At 46.9% G+C, this 17,585-nt stretch overlaps 3 protein-coding genes across 5 annotated transcripts in view; 1 reads left to right on the plus strand and 2 right to left on the minus strand.

Moving 5' to 3' along the window:
* Positions 1–17,585, plus strand: part of LOC125945437 (lysosomal alpha-mannosidase-like) — a 252,278-nt gene that overhangs the window by 89,236 nt on the left and 145,457 nt on the right. The window lies entirely within an intron of this gene.
* Positions 1–17,585, minus strand: part of LOC125945543 (8.6 kDa transglutaminase substrate-like) — a 42,365-nt gene that overhangs the window by 21,952 nt on the left and 2,828 nt on the right. The window contains exon 4 of one of the 3 annotated variants that reach the window (XM_049667424.1): positions 13,584–14,462. The exons of the other annotated variants lie outside the window; for them this stretch is intronic. Coding sequence (XP_049523381.1) covers positions 14,343–14,462 — 120 coding nt within the window. The 3' untranslated portion in view covers positions 13,584–14,342. Of the gene's footprint in view, positions 1–13,583; positions 14,463–17,585 lie in introns of those variants that run through there. 3 annotated transcript variants of the gene reach the window in all.
* LOC125945540 (single insulin-like growth factor-binding domain protein-2) lies at positions 2,983–11,136 on the minus strand. The gene is made up of 4 exons (XM_049667418.1): positions 11,030–11,136; positions 8,485–8,541; positions 6,797–6,920; positions 2,983–3,295 (listed from the first exon to the last, which is right to left on the minus strand). Exons 2-4 carry the CDS (start codon positions 8,532–8,534, stop codon positions 3,122–3,124), a joined length of 348 nt encoding a protein of 115 aa, XP_049523375.1. The 5' UTR covers positions 8,535–8,541; positions 11,030–11,136; the 3' UTR covers positions 2,983–3,121.

The raw sequence follows: 17,585 nt of genomic DNA on the forward strand, positions 1-17,585 counted from the left end.
CTCCCTCCGGCGCTGGCTTCCGCTTCCTTTCTTGCGCGTGGGAGATTGATTGCGTTCGCTCTCCGTGATGGCGCGCGTCCCGCACGCTGCCGCTCGGGCATACGGCACGCGGCGAAGATTTTATCTATAGGGAACCTCACGGCGACGGCGACGACGCCGACGGCAGAAATCCGGTTGAAGTGTCCATATAATTGCTATCGCAATAAAATCGGTCCGAAACATGTAGACACGAGCACACGTCGTAAACCATGCCTCAATAACGCGTTGATCAAATACGCTCGTATGACGATCAACGACTAAAATTTTATGCGTTGACCCAGCGCTACACTTAATTCCGTACTACACAAGTTTTTCTTAGTAACTGGAACACACTTGCGATTATGTTCCATTTACTTAATGTAACCTATGTCGAACAATATTAAGAGTGTGACGCAGGGCTATATCGCATCATGCTTCAGCCGTTGACCTCCGTACTTGAAGAACACGTTGCTGAGGCATTGTTTTAATGTCTGATCGAGTCTATTAGATTGGTGTTCATTTTTATTTCTGGAAGGTTTTCTTACGGGACGTTGAATCTTATCACTGTCACATCGGCATAATCGTTCTTTAAGGTGGTTTTTATTGTCTGCGGCTACGTTATGAACTTGAAAAACAATTTTTAAAGTTTAAATATGACGGTCAGATGTCCAAAGCAGCGTCTACATGTACGTGAAAAAAATCATTACCTCCATCACCTCCTTATGCTTGCTATGGTAAAAACTGCATTTCATTGCTTAAACGCAGATACGAATATGAAATTACGTATAGTAAATTACCGTGTTGCACCTGCATCCTGTATTTTCACGCAATCTCTGTGATTTCGAAACACACTTGAAGGTTGCCTTCGACCGTCTGGGACGACACAAAGGTCTAGATGAATTTAGTGCCGAATTTCTCGAAATAGGATGACAAGATTATGAGTAAACCACTTGTTTACAGTTACACATGCGCCGTACTTTAAACCAAGAACAAAATTCTCCTAGCCTCTCCAGGCACATTGCGTGCATTCGCGGGCTTCTTTCACGCTAGGAAAAACACGTTTGTGTAGCATGCATTGAGCAACAGAAAGCTGTATCGGGAGTTGCTCATGTTGCTGTACAATTTTCTCATTTACACTTTTAATCTAACTATAATATTTAAGAAGTTTACAAATTAATTAAAACATTATGTAATCAGGCGGAATGCAAAAAATAATCTTGGGTATCTCCAAGCGACGGCAAACGACATTAGTTTGGTTCTGTCCAGCATGTTTGTTGGGACACTCTGTATAGCGCAACTAACGGTGGTCTGCTCCGGACCGTCGTCAATCGCGCTTCGTTCCTTGAAGAGGCAGGGCATGTGTCGAGTGAGCGCCTGAACAACCCGCTTTAATGTGGTGAACGCTGTTTAAAGGGACACTAAAGTCAAATAAAAGGTCAAGCCAAAGTGATAGAGAAATGCTCTAGAACGTCTAAGGCGTCAGTATAATCGCGAACAGAGCTTTAGTAATCGAGAAATTGAGGTAAATGCAGGACACGATAAGAGACTCCCCAGGGACATTCCGGTACTTACCCGATAACGAAGGCACTCCTAAAAAAAAAATTCTGTCACTAGTACTCAACCACTTATATTTAAACGATTGTTTCGTTGGATTATAAGACGGAAGAAAATGCTACTTTACTATTATTAGATTCGTAGAAAAAAATACCTTTTTGGTGTTACACTTGATAAAGACGCGGGCGGTCAATAGGTTTCGTTTTCGCTCGACTCTGCTCCTCGCGCGCTTTCGAGTTTCAGAAGTTTCGTTATCGCGTAGTGCTGCGCTGGTGTTGCTGGCTCGCTAAACTCGCACTTGAATTTGCTAGCAGCTTGAGAGTCGCGACGGCACGTCCAGACGGTGACCAGCTTCGCCGCCCACGCCCTGGCTGCTTTCGTGCTTAGAAGAGTCCGTGTCGAGACCGTCTTCGTAGTAGGCAACGACGCCGGTAGCGCGAGCCCTGAGGAGCATGTCATTCTCATCAGAGCTTAAATCGCTAAAATCGAGCCCAGCATCGCGAGCCAATGTGTCGTTGTCAGGGTCGTCAACTAGTTGGTCCATTGCGACGAGCGTCGACGATCACCGTGTTCACAATTCGGCGCGCGCTTTACCTTCCGCTATCGTGGCTAGCCACCATGCTTCCGCTTTCGCCATGTAGGAAATATTTTTCTTCCTCCATGGCTTTCGCACTGCCGTCGGCTCTGTCTTGGCTCTGTTTCTAGCCACGCGTTCGCGCTTTCCGAAAAAAAAAAAAAAAGCCGTAGCGCCGTCTGCGGGCGCCGTTTTACACGCCGGCGGCACAACGTCACTATATGGCCATGACGTCACCACTCCTCGCTCGGGCGGGCGATTTCTATTGCGTTAGAGGTACGCGGACGCTTCAGACGCGATTTTCTCTTAAAATAAGTCTTTTCGTGCCACAAAACAAGCGTTTCCAGGTTTCTGGTATGATATTGTAACATCAGGTTGAAATAATATTTGCCTTTAGTCTCCCTTTAAGTCGTGGATCGCGGACCTCAAAGAGGTGCGACATAATGCCAACGCATGCATACACATTTTTTCGGAAGCGAACAAATTAACTCCAATTAGACTACAGTACTACAGTGTTTCGACCACATTTTCGTGTTATTGATGGGATGCGTACGAGGCTACGCCTTTACGCCATGAAAGTAGTTCGAACGTGTCCCTTTCCGCAAGGGACCCTTACCAGAGAGGAGGAAATACTCATTTGTTAAGTGTCGTCTCGTGTGAACGCCTTTCCAGAAGTTGTCCCTTAGTGCAAGGGCTTTGTAGTGCCCGTCTGACAGGGATATTGTGCTTATTAACAACACCTTTCTGGTTGCGGTGTCCGTTTATTTCTTTTGACTCAAGTGCATGCAGCGGAAGTACGATGACGACAACGATTGATGGAAAGTCCAGACAAATGATGACGCTGAGTTGTACCTTTATTATCACGACGTTTTTTTTCTTTTTCTTCTAAAGCACTAAGTGGCAACTATTACGTAGAAATATACTGTTATAGCAAGATGCCGCGGGTCTATAGGGGGACACTTCTTGCAAACGCATTTAGCTGTGGTGTTCCTCATGGGTGTGGTGGAGGACTGGGGTGGCTGTTTCGTTATGGGGCCTGCAGTGTCCCGTGCCTCCAGTCACGAAGTGTTGTTCGGCATCGTCCAGGGTGCAGTGGTAGCCCTCCGTGCAAGGGTCCCTGGGCAGGCTGGTACACACTTCATTTGGACACTGCAAAAATAGAGTACACGATAGAGAAAGCGGTCACAGTAGGTCGGGCGCTTTATGGTACATAGGGGTGGTCGCCTTCGAGCGCTCCAGAGCGCTTCGACCTGGGAGCTCGGCCGAGATCTGGCAGAGTTGTGGTCACGTGGCTGCTGTAACTTGCGTTGTTTACGCGGCGTCTGCCGCAGTGAGCGCGTGTCTTGTGGTCCGCCATGTTTGTTTGCAGGAGAAGAAGCGTTGACCTGTTTCCGCTTCCGGCCTTCGACTGTTCTGGCGAGCGGCTGTACGCCCAGCTTGGGCACGCTTTATCTGACTCTGTATCGTGGCGATCCGAGTCGAATCGGAGAGGGCTAGGGATCAGCTTGACGGTGGCGATCACTGTGGTGATAGTTGCGGCAGGCGCGGGTTAGCCTGGTAATAAGGTCGGCAATTGTAGCGCTCGAGCGTATTTTGCTTCGTTGACGAGACATTCGGCCAAACGTTCAACAGACTGGAATTTTGATCGTTTATTTGTACACAACATGAAAAAAAAGGAAAGTACGGAAAATTACTTAAGAAATGCCTGCGTTAGATTTTGGAGTACACTGGTCTTGGTTATTTACATTTCAGGTGGTCGAAGTACAAACTTATAATCTCGTAAATGTACGCATCTCAGGGAGGTAACACGTATTTACGTGTGCGAGGGCCCCTGCAAATAATCTTGGATGGCATTTAACCGTACAATATAGAATAACTCACCAGTATTATATTATTTGTATGTAAGAAAATCATTTACAAAGTCTCGCGATAAACGCTATCATTGCGACAGACGCCTCAAAGTGCGAAGAAAAATAAGGTATTGGAATTTGCTCTTCTGCTCGTAACTGGTCATTCTCAATTGGGATTCCTGAATTCATACCATGCAGTATAATTCTGGCTGAATTTCTAGTGGTGGTATTAGCCCTGCGCAAAACAACTTCATCAATGTCGACAGTTTAAATAGTTGTCGCAGTTTCACCTGAAAGGCGAAGCATCAATTGCGATAGCAAATTTGTAGAGAGCTATACGGAGTAATGATAGTAGCTTTATCAGCTGTATAAACTTGGACATGCAGCAGCACCGGCAACACGCAGAACTGTTGTCGACGCCATCGGCGTTTTGCCCGCGTTCGCACAAAATGCGTGCGGTGTTGGTGACTGTTGCCGGAGCCTCTGATATAAATAGGCACTTGGTGCCGCAGCTGAACGTCGCCTCCCTTCCTTCGTCCTCCCCCCTCGGCCTTTCGCGCGTCGGAAGAAGGCGCGTTTGCTCTACATATATGGTGATTGTAAAGGAGGAAAGAGACGCCTACTTCTGCAGCCCTTAAGGGAGCACGGCGCAGAACGCGCGTTTGTTCTCCGCCGTGCGTTCACTCCCCGATGATGATGATACCCGTGAAAGCGCGCGTCCCTCGCGCCCTTTCACTCGCACACACAGCGTTCGGCGGCGCGCGGCGACGATTTCATCTCCATTGACGTCATACGGAACCTCACGGCGACGGCGACGCCGACGGCAGAAATCTGCTTTGGAGTGTCCATATAATTGCTATCGCAATAATAAAAGAAGAGATTCGCTATTGTCATGCTCGTCGTTCGCAGCTAATAGCTATTCTCACATTTTGTCATACGAGCTTATTACTGCGATAGCAGTTACATGGGCTCTCGAGGCGCGTCGGTGCCGTCGCCGTTGTTGTCGCGCTGTCCTGCTTTCGACGGCGCATGCGCTACCCGTGCGTGGAGGATTAGAAGACCTCCAAAGACGCTATGTGCGTTTGGTTCCAAAAGTGACTAAGCCAAATGGACGCATGTGCCGCCCCGCTCTGCCGGAGCAACGTTTTGGCTTCCACGGCTGGTGTGGGAGTTGTGCGTGGACACGTTAGCGCTCCTGTTGAACAGTACTTCGTGCATACCACGCCGTGGTGAACGTCAAGCTAAATATTTTTATATTTATTTAGTCATTTACTCTTTTTACCCACCGCGCCTGGGTGGCATCACAATGGAGGGTACATGCAACAATGTCCAAAGGCGACAGCAGTGTACAACAATTTGAGCATGGCGTACAAGAATAAGGAGACAGTATTAGTCTCGTGTAATCGTTTTTTGGACGCTAACCAATGCCGATGGCTGCCCTTTGGTCGAGGCGTGACGCTTGCAACGCTGCTGGCACTCTCTTCGTGACGCCAACGTTCTGAGACGCCTCCAGTTGAACGCTAAAATCTTGCTGCCGATTTCACTGCGTCGCCTTCGGGCGAAACTGACAATTTTCTTTTGTGGACGAAAAGGCCTCCCGAAAGAAGACTTCAGCGGCCATGTGCTATCTGTACTTTCTGCGTAAGTCAACGCGCATGACTACTGCCAGATTCAGGAGACGCGTTGTGATTCAAGGCATTTTCGACCCAGCTATGTTTCGCCGAGTATCGGCAATTTCTATGGCAGAAGAATTCGTTTCACACCCGAGAAACTGAAGCAAATTTACTCCATATTTGCCGGGGGATACCTGCCCTAAATTTTTATTGTCATAGGGCTAGTATGACGCCCTCCCCCCTGAGCTCAATTTGTGGAGACAATGCGACGACGGATCATTTTTTTTTATCATTCTGTCGCCGTTGGTCATCTTTATGGGAAAATATTTTAGAAACGTCGTTTAGACAACTTGGTATCATTTTTTCCATTACGGAGTTTTTTTATTTTTGTTTTTTATCTGAACGCCTCCGGTCTTTGGCATCGCCATAGGGATGCTTGCTCACGCGTAAAGCAATATTTAGTTGTTTTGAGGCGATTTTCTTGATAAATTTATTGTACGCTATTTTTCAATCCTTTCTTGCGAAATAATCCAGTTGTTTTTAGTAACTAAACATCGTTCCTTGCAACATCCGAGTCTTGTCCAATCGCCCACATTGGTATGTGCCATCAGTAAAGGAAAACCATACCAAACCAAGGGAACTGTAACTTAGCATGGTACTGGGGTATGCGCAGTTCCAACTCTCCTTTACATGCGCTAGAAGGAGGACCGCTCATCGGCAAAGTCGCTTGTTCGTAGGCTGACGTAGTGGAGTCTAATGTTATAGGAATAATGCGCCAAGAATTCCTCTTGGCGCATTATTTTTTGACGACGCTATTGTGTTTCTTACGCCGGTGATCCTCTTTATCATCGTCTTCGTATTTTTCGTAGGTATCTTTACAGCCACGTGTACAACATTTTCCGTATTACCGTATTATTGGATGTGAAGAAGGTCCTTTACCGTGACAAATTTAGATCTGATCCTTGGCTTTCGCGTGTGAATATCTGCTTAGTGGTTTAACATGAGAAGTGCCGGGCAGAGGTCAGTCTCGTAAGCAAATATAAAACATAAGCTCTGTTTCTCTCCAGCTTAAAAAAAAAATGTTTACCTTTCATGCCATGAAAACGCGAAAACGTTTCTCCTCTGGTTTTGTACTTTCTATAAAGGAGCTTGCGTGCTCAGTCATTTGTGTCTGCATTTCCGCGTACCTTGTGGCAGTGGTCGCAGCACTCGCATTGGTCCTTGTAGGTTCCGCAGGTGCAGTTAACTGCTTCGCACGCTTCTGGGTTACACGTCACGGCGGCACAGTGGGGAGGTGACGTTCCGGACACACTGTAAGAAAAGATGGCGCGAGTGTTGCAAGAAATTTTAAAGCGCATCTCTTAGGCAGCCGTTCCTGTGGCGAACATCGGCGTAACTGAGCGAACGAGCACAGCGTATGATGAACGCGAACGCGGAGCGAAGCGGGGGATGAAAGACGCGAGGAGGAAAGCGGAGGAGGAGGGTATGGTGAAAGCGTGAGAAGAAAAGAGTAGTGCGGCGACGATGGCTACGAGATGGCGCCAGAGTAGCGCGCGTCGTCTGCGACCTCGCAGACGACGCGCCCACGCGTCCCCCATGCGCTGGCTCTCGTTATCTCCAGATTAGAGAGGCAGTCGCGCCACAATTCGCTCCGTTTGCAACGTGCCGCACGAGACAGCTTGTCCGTGCCAGCCCATATATCGCGAAATAAAAACACGTATACAGCTGCGCTTAAATTTCGCATTAGGGAGTATCGTAATCGTCGGTGAAATTTTTATCGCGCAATTATAGCCGAACGAAAGAGGGGACATGTTTATTTGTCTTCTCCACATGAGGGACTCGTTTCTGTGTCCGCTCCACATAAGTGCATGAGTCCTCTCAAGCCAAAGTGCACTAGGCGATCATGAAAAAAATTTATAATTAATAACTGGGAAAGACAGCGTTAGCGTCTTTGAAATCCGATGAAATTTTATTCAAGTCGCTGCTTCAGCATGCGACCCAACGAAAAGTGAGAGCGATGTTTCAGGCAGACTGATACTGTAACAGAAACTGCGCCGGGCAAGCGACTGTTTACGACGTCCACATTTATTGTTGAGGAGCACATTTCCGAGGCAGTGCCTTCTGTATGACCAAGTCCACTCGACCTTCATTGACTTGCATTTGCAGGAATTTCATCATCATCATCAGCCTATTTTTGTTTGTGGGGTTTTACGTGCCAAACCCAGTTATGATTATGAGGCACGTTGTAGTGGAGGACTCTGGATTAATTTTGATCACCTGGGGTTCTTTAACGTGCACTACAACGCAAGAACACGGGAGTTTTTGCATTTCGCCTCCATCGAAATGCGGCCGCCGCGGCCGAGGATTTGATCCCGCGATCTCGTGCTCAGCAGCGCAACGCCTTAGCTGACTGAGCCACCGCAGCTGGTTTTTACGTCCACTGCAGGCCGAAGGCATCTCCCTGCGATCTCCAATGACCCCTGTCTTGCGCTAGCTGATTCCAACTTGCGGCTGCAAATTTCCTAGCTTCATCACCCCACCTAGTTTTCTGCCGTCCTCGACTGCGCTTCCCTTTTCTTGGTATCAATTCTGTAACTCTGTCCACCCGTAATACATCCTATGCATTACGTGACCTGCCCAGCTGAATTTTTTATTTTGCTGTCCATTATAATATTGGCTATCCAAGTTTGTTCTCTGATCCACACCGCTCTCTTCCTGTCTCTGAACGTTAGGCCTAACATTTTTGCAGGAATGTATTAACGTGCAGGAATTCATCTTACCGCAAATACTGACACATCAAGTCGCCTCAAGACTATTATTGAGAACCGTGGGTCGATTATCTCAGTTAATTTTGGAGCTGCGCTGCGCGTCTCACCTGAAAACAGCGATGGCGATGAAAAGCATGAAAACCAAAGCGACCTTCATCTTCACACTGCAAAGAAGACAGACAACATCAAATGACTTCTTTCGATTTTTCCGAAACTTTTGGTGACGTTACCTTCGCGTGGGCGTGTTCAGAAAATAAAAGAAAGTGTCAGTGGTCACGTCAGCTAATAAACTTTGTTTAAATATATTTGAACAGATTACGTCAAAGTGCGAACACATGATATATAGCATGTAGCTGCGTACAGATTGTGGTAAGCCCTAATAAAAGTCAAGAGACATAATTGAAAACTGTTAATTCTAAATGATTACGTTTTCCGCTGAGGTTTACACTAACAAAATGATTACAAAGACGGAAGAAGCGAGTGATGGACGTGACGAATGATGAACGTCCACCATCCAGCCCCTTTCATTGTTTTACGTAATGTTAATTCTATCTCACATGGTGTATTTTTGGGCAGAAAAAAATGCCCTGCCTAATCTGGTCATTTGTGTTCTACACGTGCTGACTAGTGACGAGCACATACACGTACAGCATTTGTAGAAGAGCGTAAGCCATCTTGTTTTTTCAAGAGAAACTGTTTCATATCACAAATTTTTATCCATTAGCAGAGCTATGTACACTTTTCACCAGAATATGCCGCATATGTGCGGACAGGCGTTTCGTTTTTCTAGGCACTGAATTTAAGGTTGCGGCAAAAATTCCTGCTTTATTAACAGACATGCTGAGTGGATCATCAAAGAAGCGTCCAGCTCGCTGAAAGTCATAATATACCGAACTACGTTTTCGTCATATTCTAGCCAGTGCGGAAAAAAAAACACGTAGATATTGAAAAGTGATGTGTCGCGTGCCTTCTTCCCTGCCGTATGTGTCAGTGTTTTTCTGCTGGAAACCCTGTTCCATTGAAACAACCTAATGCGCGTCGAGAATCGGTTGGCGACGAGCATAGCCGAGCATGTGACACTGAAAGTGCCATGCTTAAGAACTATCGTTGGCCATAACGCTCTCAGTACAGGATGAATTACAAACTGCAATCTGTTACTACAGTAACCAGTGCTGTTATGAGAGTAATTAAGCGGTGCACTATGTTGTAACGTAAAGTGCGAGTCTCTTTCTACATCAATTGGCTTTTCAGGGTGATTAGGGCACAGAGGAGTCCCGACGACCTGTACCTGCTGCCCGCCCTGAGGAAGACCAAGACAAGCTACTTATTGCAACAGTGAAATCACTTGTTAATGCTTTTAACGTATTGCTGACGAGCATGCAGCCGCTGGCAGCTCGCAGTTGACTACAAGTACTGGACGCTCTCAATCCAGTACTTGCAAGCCTCCAATAGCAACAGCAATGGCTCAATCACCGCCACCTTTACAAAAAGAGGCCAAAGAGGCTTCCATTTTTCAGTGGAATACCCGCGGTATGCAGTACCGAAATGCAGAGACACTGCACAACAGGCCACCGTCAGAACAAGGACGAGAAACACGTCACACGTCATGCGGTAAATGTAGCCAGAGCGTTAGTTCGCTTCCTGCGGTATAGGGGCCAGTGATATACCGGGTGTTGCTGAGAAGACTTACAGTAATATTTAAGAATAATCTGTGGCAGATAGCGCAATTATAACCTCTGAGCTGGATTGCCTAAACAGGCGTACATTATCTAGGTGAGAAATCGAAATGCATAATTGAATAATTAACAAAAATTCACGAATTGTGTTCCTAACTAATTACTTTACAGCACATATTGCAATTTATAAATTGTAGCCTGGGCGTTCGCGAGGTAGCTCCAACTGGAACGAATTCTCAGGATGGCACCAATTTCGAAATATAATTCTCGAACTTTAAGAAGAAATACACTGGTGTTGCAGCTTACTTTCGTGCCTCGATGCATAAAACGGCGTTTTCTTGAAAAAGCAAGTGGAATGACAGTGCATTTTAACAGCAAGTTTGATGGTGCATATCTCGAAAATGATGTTATTCACATAATTATTTTCAAGTGAAAATGTCTTGCAGTCTCACGAGCTAAGGTTTGAAAATTACAATGTGTAACGTAATTTAATTAGTTAAAAACTTAATTAGTGATATTTTGGTAATTAGGGATTAGGCACTTCAATTTCTTGCACAAGCAATGTCCGCCTCTTCGAGTAGACCAGCTCAAGGACTCAAGGACCCCCATCTGCGCTATCTGACACGGATGATCTTTAAGAACTACTGAAAGTCTTCGCAGAAAAAGCCCGCAGGTTGCCATACTGACGTGGGCCGCTTCAATTTTGTGCGCCGATTCTCGTTTTAGGCTCTTATTTGTCTCTTCCTATCTCTTTACATTCCCCCGTGCAGGGTAGCAAACCCTACTTCTCGTTTACCTATCTGCCTTTCCTTTGTTTCTATTTCTCTCTGCGTGAAATAACCGCTTTCTTCTTTAAGTTGGTGCGAAACTCTGACACCAAGAAGCGAACGATATCAAGGCGTGTTCGTGTTTCGATGCGTTAAGCAGAAGCTACCTGTATAAAACTGCAAGTCCGAAAATTTGGAGGACATCTCACCTTGTTTGTCGCACTTCACGCAGCTGAACAATCTGTCCTTTCTCGCTTGAAATCGAAAAGAAGTTCTACCAAGCCCGCATCTTAGAACTGCCTTATATATGAGCGAACGGAAAAACAAACAGGTCGAGATGTTTTACGATAGTGACAACGAAGGACGGCTTTTATCGGGACCACGCTGAAATTAGAAAGGCGCCCACACGAAAGCAGACTGACAGAATAGGCGAAAATAACGTTTAGTATGCATGGTCCATGTAAGGGTTACCAGATGTTACGTGTCGGGTTGGTTTCTCGCATGGGAGAATAAACTACAGCAGTTCTCACCGATAACCAGTTGAAGGACAACTGCTGGCAAGCAGCAGTATACGGCGGAGTTTAGCTCGCGATTGCAGAGCTGTAACTTGACGTTACTAAGGTTGCTATTAGGGCCTGTTGACGTGCCATTGGTACAGATTACGTATATCACGTAACGGACAAGGACACAAGGAAGTGTGCGCATCGCTTGTCTCTTCCTCGTGTCCTTGTCCGTGACGCGCTACGTAATCTGCAGCTTTAACTAGGGGTTTAGCTTGCATTTGTAATGCCAGGGCCGAATTTAAGAAAACGTGATTCACGCAATGAAAAGAAAATTTGGGAGAGACACTTAAGACTGCTGACGTGTGGGAATGCGAAAACATTGTGGTCTCCTCGGGGAAATGTTCTCGGTTGATGCTTTCAACATGCATTAACGTTCTTTCTGCTGATTTGGTGTGTGTGTTTGCGTATACGTTGGCTACAGACCGGAAACATTCGTACCACGTTGCTGCAGAACGATATTACAACGTCGTGCACGTTGTAAACTTGCACGGCGTTCCTTTGGATACATGCTGGTGGCGGTTTTAGCTACCGCGAGCGCCTGCCTCTTTTCTGGCCACGCGGCATTTTTGTGTTCCCTTGCTTCTTCTTCTGAGGCGTACTTTCGTGGGCGACCACGTTTCACAGCTGCCGCTGAGGTAGACGCTTCAAAGTCCATCACACTAGAGGCAGCACCGATGAAATCCGAAGAGCAAGTGACGTGCGGGAGGCAGCGCGCTGATTTTATACACTGGTGACGTGGCGCCACTTCCTCCCCATTGGCTGCGCCGTCACGTGCCCAATGACGCGCGCACTCTGTACACCTTTGGTCAGCCAGAACCATGGAGCCGCCGTGACGTTGGGCAAGCGTGCTCGTCTCGCGCCCTGGACGCCCGGGTTCGAATTCCACCCAGACCGAAATGTACCAAATCTTCTTTTCAATGCCATTGATTCACTTTTTTTACAGGAACTTCCCTGAGAAATTTGACGTCAATCCGAACATTTTTGACGTGCTTTTACTCTTTGCGCCGTCAGTAATTTTTGGTACCATCGTTCGGTTACGCCGCCGACACCTCTGCCGGATTTTCGCATAATGGGGCACATGATGCTTGCGCATTAATAACCGCAATAGACGAGCTCCAGAGCTCGTTTCGTCTATTTTGTTTCTTTGTTTGCGTGCTTCGTTCAGGCTAACGTCGCCGAAATGAATGCATAGCCACGGCGTCATCATGGCGTCGACGTATTGAGATCATAAGCGTGCGCTGCGAATGCTGTAAAACATTCTCGAATGAACGCGAGCACCACTGGTGCTGCTCTTGAACGTACGACGAGGCACGTATGAGTAGGGCGCAGGCCCGAGCAGTGCCGTTCGATTGCGATAACAGTGCCAAAGTTGATCGCCGTTTGCTTGTCATTTACAGACTTTCCAGGCACAAAGTTCGCCCAATAGACAGCTTGGTTCTTTCTGCCCGTTCATCATAACCGCCGTGTTTTTTTCGTGATCAACGTTGATGTTCCTGCTTAGGGCTACGGGAGCCATACACAAGATCACTATAGGCACTGTCAGCTCAACGTGACATCTGGGGAGGTATTTTGTAAGAGTCCGCCCAGTGGACATGTCCATTTCGTGTGCTGCTGAAGTGCTGACTGGCTGCGGCGGCTGGCTCCTGCTGAAGCGCACCCAAGCCCAGCCAATGAGAACTTCAACAGCAGACGAATTGGACATGTCCACCAGGCGAACTACCTCCCCTGGTGGAGGTTCTGGGTGTACAAAGACCCCCATCTGGAAGCCATCATCCTGAATGTGTGTGATCGTGTTTTCTTTGCGTTTGGTTCAAATATGCAGGGCAACTTCTCATCTTGATCACGAAGAAACTAGCATATACGGAACCGTTTACCTGGGAGCCGTCATATCAGCCCTGAAAAATGTTCAGCAGCCACGAAGCGAAGTCATCGTTTGTACAAAGTATTTATTAATATTTTCGAAGCAGTCAGTCATCTTCTTTAAAGGGACACTGAAGAGTAGGCTACCTTGAGCTTTATATAAGTAAATTACACTTCTACAAATAGCAAAATAAAGCCTGTACCATGAGAAAGCTCTTGTTAGGTCAGAAAAGATGCAATCACAATAACACTGGTGGTGACGCCGTCTTGAAGTTTCCGCACCAACTCCCCTTGAAGGCGTGTGTTTTGATGTCGTCTGTTTCGGCCTAGCAAACTTGTTATTCGGTAAATGGGGAATACATTGTATTACAGAGCAACAAAGCTGCGAACTTTGCAAGTTTAGAGAACTTCTCCTACGCAACAGCGGTCTAGCTATTTCGAAATTCATGACATCACTGTGACGTAGAGGTGTCGGTGTTCCGGCGTGAAATTTATAAAAATAAACAAAATTTTCACCGACATAAATTTATCTTCCGGTAATCAACACATTACCTCGAAAATAACGAACCTAAAGTTTGGAAACAATATTTTATCAGTCAGAACTACTTTGGTGTCTTTCTGAAGTGTCTCTTTAACACTAACATGGTTGCGAGAATAGCGTCGAAGATACAACGAGAAGTGTATACAACCGTTTTGGCCCTCTTAAACGCCACAGAAACGAAGTTTGCGTTTAACGAGGGAATCTGGGCCCGAATTCGTAAAAAACTTCTTACGCTACAATTGTTCTTAAGAAAGAATTTCAGCCAATCCGGATGCAAGACATATTATTATCTAAGGTGACCGGCCAATGGCAAAGAGCACTAACGAAAGAAAAGCTTTGTGAATCTGGCCCCTGGAGCCGAATTAACAAAGGTTTTTGTTCATAAGAACTTTTTCAGATTGTCGGTGGCCTTCGCTAATGGCATGTTTGCTGCCTCTGTTGGGCTGTTCTTGTTCCTATGGAGTTTAGCAGCGTAAGAACCTTTCTTGAATACGGGCCGTGATGCGCCGCAAGCGCTCCATAACCGCCTAGCAGTTGGGCTGGTCAGGCTTTCCTCGGTTAAACCTTGCAGTGTCCAGTGCCGCCGTTCTCAAAGCTTTGCTCGGCGTTGTCCAGGACGCAGCGGTAGCCCTCGGCGCAGGTGTCACTGAACAAGGCGGTGCATTCTTCGCCGGGGCACTGTTGGGGAAAAAAAAAAGGAAAGGCGGTCGCAGCAAGTCAGGCCGGTAAGGCAGGACAATCATTGGGGCAGGAACAGCACGCGATCAAAGGCAGAGGATAGTACGACCAATAAGAGCACTGCCTGTATCGAATATGTAGATGTGACACGGCTGTAGATTAACCCCACAATGCCTCCAATGTATCATTTTTTTATACGCTGAATTTGGTACTTGGAAATGCTATTTGCTGTACTACTGAATCGATAGCTCAAGTAACATTTCATTATATTTTCTGTGTGTGTGTGGGGGGGGGGGGGGGGGAGGTGGAGGTGGGGCGGAATGTACTTTCCGTAGCCAGAAATAAAGATGAACACGCTGATTTATTCTTTTTTAATGCGGAATAGTGCTCGGGTTTTGTGAGGTTGCACTCATAGGCGGCGAACGTAGAGAGGCAAAGTGAGAGAGAGAGAGAGAGTTGTATCGGCATCAGCACACGCATCACACACACAGAGAAACTTAAAAAAAGAAAAAAAAAACACGAGGATGCAGGGTGCGATGACGTTAATTGCATTTACCCAAATGTAGCACTGGCTGCACTATTGCTTGTAAGGACGCAGATTGCATACACGGTAGGTCCTTTAGCCTGAGAAAATGCAGCTGTCCTACCGGCCTTTTGCGGTCACTATCCATGAGAGAGAGAGAGAGAGAGAGAGAGAGAGAAAGTGAGATGAAGAAAAAGCAGGGAGAGTAACGAGAGAGGAGTTGGGTTTGCTACCCTGCACCGGTGGAAGGGCATACACAGAGAAAGAAAGGATATCAAGACGATGAAGATCAATCAGCCAATCAATGAATCAAACAATAGATCCAATCAATCAGCCAACCAAAACTTTATTTCAGTTTTTAAAGGAATAACTGGGTTTGATGAGAAACCATGGGCAATGCAAGCATTGCTTTCGGTTTCGCCCTGCAAGCCTACGTGACAGCGTGATATTCTACTGCGGAGCTGTTAGAACCTCGCTATAATGATCATTCCGTCGTCCGCAGCTTCGCCGAGGTGGGGGAGAGAGAGCTGAGAGAGAGTGAAAGCAGACTGCAAAATTCAGAGCCCTTCCCCTGTCGAGAAAATGGGGGTAAGCGAAGCTTGTGGCGAAGTGCAGCTTGTGGCAAGACAACGCTGTCGCAGGCGTTCCGCTTCGTTTGCCCTAAACTCAGGGTCGGCGGCTCCTCGCTGACGTTTGGCCTCAACATCGCGCTCCCGCAACTCGGGGTCCGCGGCTCTTTGCTGACGTTTCGCCTGGGCTTCCGGAAGCCCTCACGCTAGAATCGGCACGCTAGAATTGGACGACAAGCTTCGCTTACCCCCATTTTCTCAACAGGAGAAGGGCTGGTGATCTTGTCTCGTTGGGTCCCTCGTGTGACAAGGGCAGTCCAAGGGCGCGTTACAGGTCTCCGAGACCACAGGAGTATGTGCCATTGAGCTTGGACCCTTTCTGCACTATCACCAGGATCGGCCCACTTTTCAGCGTGACACCACCACCACCACCACAACCACCGCCGCCGATACACTGTGAGGCAATACAAGCTTCGCTTGAAAAAGCAGTACTTGACCGCATGACCGCTGATCAGGCCCTAATGGGCAGATATAAATCTCGGGTGTGTCTGGGTCGCTGCGGGCGTGGCCAAGTTGCACGCCACGATATGTCAAAGCGGTGTAGCGTTCTTGTTGATCCGACTGGATAGCCGGTGGGTCGGCATAGACGTCAATATTTGCTCCGAAGTGTTCTAGGGAGTAATGCCTGTTGTACTCCTTGATTAAGCAGTCATAGAGGCATTGCATAATCAAGGAGTACAAGAGGCATACGTGAATATCTTAGCAAACATCTACAACGATTCCACAGCTACCTTGGTTCTCCACAAGAAAAGTAGAAAGATACCTATCAAGAAAGGGGTCAGGCGAGGAGACGCAATCTCTCCAATGCTATTCACTGCATGCCTAGAAGAAGTATTCAAGCTCTTAGACTGGGAAAGCTTAGGAGTGAGGATAAACGGTGAATATCTCAGCAACCTCCGATTTGCTATGACATTGTCCTATTCAGCAACAATGGAGACGAATTACAGCAAATGATTGAGGACCTTAATCGAGAAAGTGTAAGAGTGGGGTTGAAGATTAATATGCAGAAGACAAAGATAATGTTCAATAGCCTGGCAAGGGAACAGGAATTCAGGATCGCCAGTCAGCCTCTAGAGTCTTTAGAGGAGTACGTTTATCTAGGTCAATTATTCACAGGGGACCCTGATCACGAGAAAGAAATTTACAGAAGAATAAAATTGGGTTGGAGTGCATACGGCAGGCATTGCCAAATCCTAACTGGGAGCTTACTACTGACGTTGAAAAGAAAAGTGTACAATCATTGCATTCTACCGGTGCTAACATATGGGGCAGAAACTTGGAGGTTAACGAAGAAGCTCGAGAACAAGTTAAGGACCGCAGAAAGAGCGATGGAACAAAAAATCTTAGGACTAACGTTAAGAGACAGGAAGAGAGTGGTGTGGAACGGAGAATAAACGGGGATAGCCGATATTCTAGTTGACATTAAGCGGAAGAAATGGAGCTGGGCAGGCCATGTAATGCGTAGGATGGATAACCGGTGGACCATTAGGGTTACAGAATGGATACCAAGAGAAGGGAAGCGCAGTCGAGGTCGGCAGAAAACCAGATGGGATGATGAAGTTAGGAAATTTGCAGGCGCAAGTTGGAATACGCTAGCGCAAGACAGGGGTGATTGGAGATCGCAGGGTGAGGCCTTCGTCCTGCAGTGGACATAAAATAGGCTGATGATGATGATGATGTTCTAGGGCTCAGTGTGTGTTGCCGGCTTTGCGGTCATCGCAGGCGCAGCTGTCTGAGCCCTTTCGTCCGGTGATGTACACGGTGTATTACTGTCGTGGCTGCCGTTACATTTCGTGAAAGAGCCAGTATTTTGGCTACTTGCGACATTGTCCATTACGCGTAGCCTTTATGTCTACTTACCTGTTGGAATGGGCGCGGAACATGTACATGTATGAAGATATATTTATATGTCAGGAATGTCTGATGTGCTTAATGTACTAAACGACGCTAACACTGCACCCTAATGTCCTA

The sequence above is a fragment of the Dermacentor silvarum genome, chromosome 5, assembly GCF_013339745.2.
Source record: "Dermacentor silvarum isolate Dsil-2018 chromosome 5, BIME_Dsil_1.4, whole genome shotgun sequence".
NCBI lineage: Eukaryota > Metazoa > Arthropoda > Arachnida > Ixodida > Ixodidae > Dermacentor > Dermacentor silvarum.